This window comes from Gavialis gangeticus, unplaced genomic scaffold (assembly GCF_001723915.1).
Source record: "Gavialis gangeticus isolate Ggan-Ray unplaced genomic scaffold, GavGan_comp1, whole genome shotgun sequence".
Lineage (NCBI taxonomy): Eukaryota > Metazoa > Chordata > Crocodylia > Gavialidae > Gavialis > Gavialis gangeticus.
In genome coordinates this window covers 56,724,095-56,727,821 of record NW_017729034.1, presented here as the reverse complement: position 1 = coordinate 56,727,821, position 3,727 = coordinate 56,724,095, and the positions used below count along the sequence as shown (strand labels likewise).

Genomic DNA, 3,727 nt, shown 5'->3' with positions numbered 1-3,727 from the left:
AAAAAAAAAAAAAAAAAAAAAAAAGAAAAGAAAAAATTCAGTCTGGTAACGTTACCAGAAGCTGGCAAGAATTTCCACTATAAAAATTTTAAGTGTTATTCAAGTCTTATCACTGACAAAATTATAAGACTTACATATTTCAGCCCTTTGTTTAAGGCCAAATATTACAGGCCTTATCCAACCTAGATTAATTTAAAAGTAATGTTAAGTTGATTTCATTGAGGGGTTCTGCTTAAGTTGCTGCTGTGATAGGGCTCTATTAGGGTAACAAAATGGACATCTATTACTGACAGTGGGTTGTCCAAGCCCATGGAGCCAAGCAGTGTCAGAGCCAGAAATAGAATCCAGACAGTTTGATTCCTGATTCTTTGTACTGCCCAAATGCTGTAGAAGAATGGGGAGTTAGCCTAGAAAGTAGGAGATGACAAAATAAGTTACAACTACACTAAAAAAGCAGTGTGGCTTTCTTCAGGCTTGAGTGTATGCACTTCTGTATTTCAGCAGTGTGGCTTTTTTGTATACCAAAATATTAACTCTTGAATCCTTAACTTCTTCTAGGTTTTTGTCTCTCCCAAACTTGCCATGTTTGTTCTGAGTATTGTGCCCCCTCTGGTTATCCTAGGTATGGCTTATTCAAAATATCTACGAAAGGTTACTAGAATGACCCAGGATTCCCTTGCAGAAACAACACAGGTAATCTTGCGAAGACTTAGTAGAATGCTTTGGATAATATAAAGTGAAATACCCTAAGAAAGGTATTATAGAATTGCTGAGGTATGAGGTCCATTTCTTTACCTGGAGCTATAAACCTGTTTTGCTTTCAACTATTCAGGTGTGAGGAAGTAATTTCTTTGGAGAGGTTAATAACATTTTCCCACAGGTCTCACTGCTAGCCTTCCTTTGTTTAAAAAAGAAAAAAATTGGAAGCAAAATGATACTGGCTTTATGGAAATCTGTGCTGATAAAATCTGAGACAGGGCTGTCCAACTTTTAAACCCTTGGGGGCCACATGCCATGCAGGCCACACCAGGTGAGCCACAGACCACTGGGTCACACAGATGCTCCCAACACACAGTGTTGCCCCTCACAGATATGACCTCTGGCCCCCCAGCCCATACAGGTGTGGCCTGTACTTGCATTCATGTTCCCATGCTGCACCACACTGCCCTATGTGCTGGGATGAGGGCAGGAAGCAGCACCTGGAGGAGAGAGGGGAAATCCAGACACTCTGGCTGCTGTTGCAGCTGGAATGATGTGGGGAGCAGCAACTGGGGGAGAACCCTGGTGCTTCAATTTAAACCCTCATGGGCCTCATGCAGTCTGTGGGCTGCCAGTTGGACAGCCCTGGCTTAAGGGAATTATGTTCTTTCTTAGTGTGAGGGATACAGTTTCAGCCTATGAAGGCCTGAATGATGCGAGACCTAGTTATGAGTAGGTACCCCTGCAACTGTACGATGAAGGAGATTTGAGACAACAGAAAGCACTTTTAGAGGCAGAGCCAACAAAACAGTTCTCCAGGAAGGTTTTTCTGATGTGATAGCTGATGTTTTACCCTGATTCTTAATCCATCTGAGCCTGGGTCTATTAACCTTTGGGCTATGCTGCGAAGTTTTGTTTTGTTTTTTCCTCTCCATCTGTGGAGGAGTCACAAAGAGAATTGGGGGTGGTTATTTTTAAGGGGCTTTTGGGGCACAATTGACTTCTAGTAATTTCTTAGTAATTTTATTCTAGAATAGAATTAACTTTTCTTTTTTTTAATATGAAAGAGAGAGAAATGCTGAGAACAAGACCTTGCTAAAATATTCATGGGTTTCAGCTATGTTAATCCTGGGATGGTCAGTTTGCCCAAACACACTATGCAGAAGAAAGATTAGCCATATGCTGTTTATCTTGCCTGTCCTTTGTCCAAGGGAAGTCTATCTGCTTGAAAACAGGTTGAAGACTTCCCAGCTCTGCTGTACAAAGTCTGAAATACACACCCAGGCTTGAAGAGGAAAACAAACTATGGTGGTCTTGGGGAGGGGGAGGGGGTGGGGCTCCAAGCCTGATCTTGGTTCATGTGCTAGGGCGTTGTTGTCGCGTACTCTCACTGTAGTGTCAGTCAGTGAGCAAGCTAACTGAGTTTGGGTTTTCTGAAGGTTTAACTTTATTCATTTGGGAGTTTTTGCATGTTAAACTGAAATGAAGACTATACTGTTGGGCTAAATTTTATCCCCAATTCAGCTTCATTCAGGTAAATAGAATTACATAAACAAATACAGTCTTTTCTGTATGGTGTGGTATACAATAGGGTATTTATCATTCCAAGTCATTTATTATGAACAGCTATGAATAATCCTCTTTAATGCTCCTCTCTTTCTTGTATCCATTGTCCTTTCCAAATTAAGAATTTTTTTTAAGGCCCATTGCTTTCTGCATATTAGCTGGTATAATCCTATTCTGTTTCTCTCCATACTAGTAGTAAAGCTAAACTAGTTTTGACTTACTTTTTAAAACCATCTTGGTATAGAATGTGCTTCTGGTATCATGGAATTCAAGAGAGGGGCATGGCAAGCTTTTCATTGGCATTCAGGGTACCATATTTACAGATAGAAAAGCTTTTGTATTGCTTTTACTTTCAGACCTTTTGAAATGTGAGCCTATCCATGAGTGTGGGTCCAGATTTGTGTTTTTTCTTTTTTGTAGTTAGCTGAAGATCGCATTGGAAACATAAGAACAGTTCGAGCATTTGGGCAAGAGATGAATGAAATGAAGAAATATGCAAACAAAGTTGGCTATGTGCTGCAGCTAGCCAAAAAAGAGGCACTAGCTTCTGCATGTTTCTTTGGAGCTGTAAGTATATTAAGGTGGTGAAGCATCCAGGGTGTATTAGGTCTGGGAAACTTAATACTCAAGGACTCTCATAGCTCTGATATGATGCATATAAATCAATCCTGTATAAAATGAATTTCCATAATGGTGCTGGAGAAAGGAATTCTTTGTTGTTTCTCCTCCTTCAGGCTATTTGTTGAAGCAGTGAGTCCAATAAAATTCTAGTGCTTGCAACTTCATGAGGCTTAATTCATACTCTCGTTTTATACCTTTCTGTATTAAAGATCAGTGTAATGAGAGATTTTACCCAGGTTAAGCCAGGTATTGCCACTCTCCTTTTAAGGTTTTGCTAAGCCCACGGCAATTTAAAAAATGTGACTTGTTTCTATAGATGACAGATAGATAGAAATGTCCAAGTAATGCCCTGAATTGGATCATGTAGTGATCTGTACTGGCCCCACGTGAGCTCTTCAGCTAGCAGTACTCATTGTACCTCCCAGCAAAATTTTATAGGTAGGGGCCTACCTAAATTGCCGCAGAAATGTGCTGCACAGCAGTTCATTTAATTTTGCTCTTTGCTGCACATCCTCCACCTCCCCAAGGACCCTTTAAACTCTCTGAATCGAATCGGAACCCTCCGAATCAATTCGGAGAGATTTGGCCATAGCTTTAAATGTTTTTTTTCTACATGCCTCTAGGTAGCAGGGGCTCATGATGTGCTGCACTGCTGGGGCAGATGCAGCATCCCATAGAAGCATGGGGTGGGGGGTCCTCAGTGCACTTGGCAGCAGACTCAGAAGTGGACCAGAAGCACTTCCAGTCCACTTCCAGCTCCACCAGGGAGCACTCTGGGAGGCCCCTTGCACCTCCCCCCCGCTCGGCGACTGGTGCCTCCTGGGTCTGGGTGGGGGCACCC

At 41.8% G+C, this 3,727-nt stretch overlaps 1 protein-coding gene across 1 annotated transcript in view; it reads left to right on the top strand.

The window, feature by feature from the left end:
• The window catches only part of ABCB10 (ATP binding cassette subfamily B member 10), a 29,959-nt gene that overhangs the window by 13,672 nt on the left and 12,560 nt on the right, over positions 1–3,727 (top strand). Inside the window, exons 4-5 of the mRNA XM_019527507.1 lie at positions 559–693; positions 2,686–2,832. Of these exons, the coding sequence (XP_019383052.1) occupies positions 559–693; positions 2,686–2,832 (282 nt within the window). The remainder of the gene's footprint in view (positions 1–558; positions 694–2,685; positions 2,833–3,727) is intronic.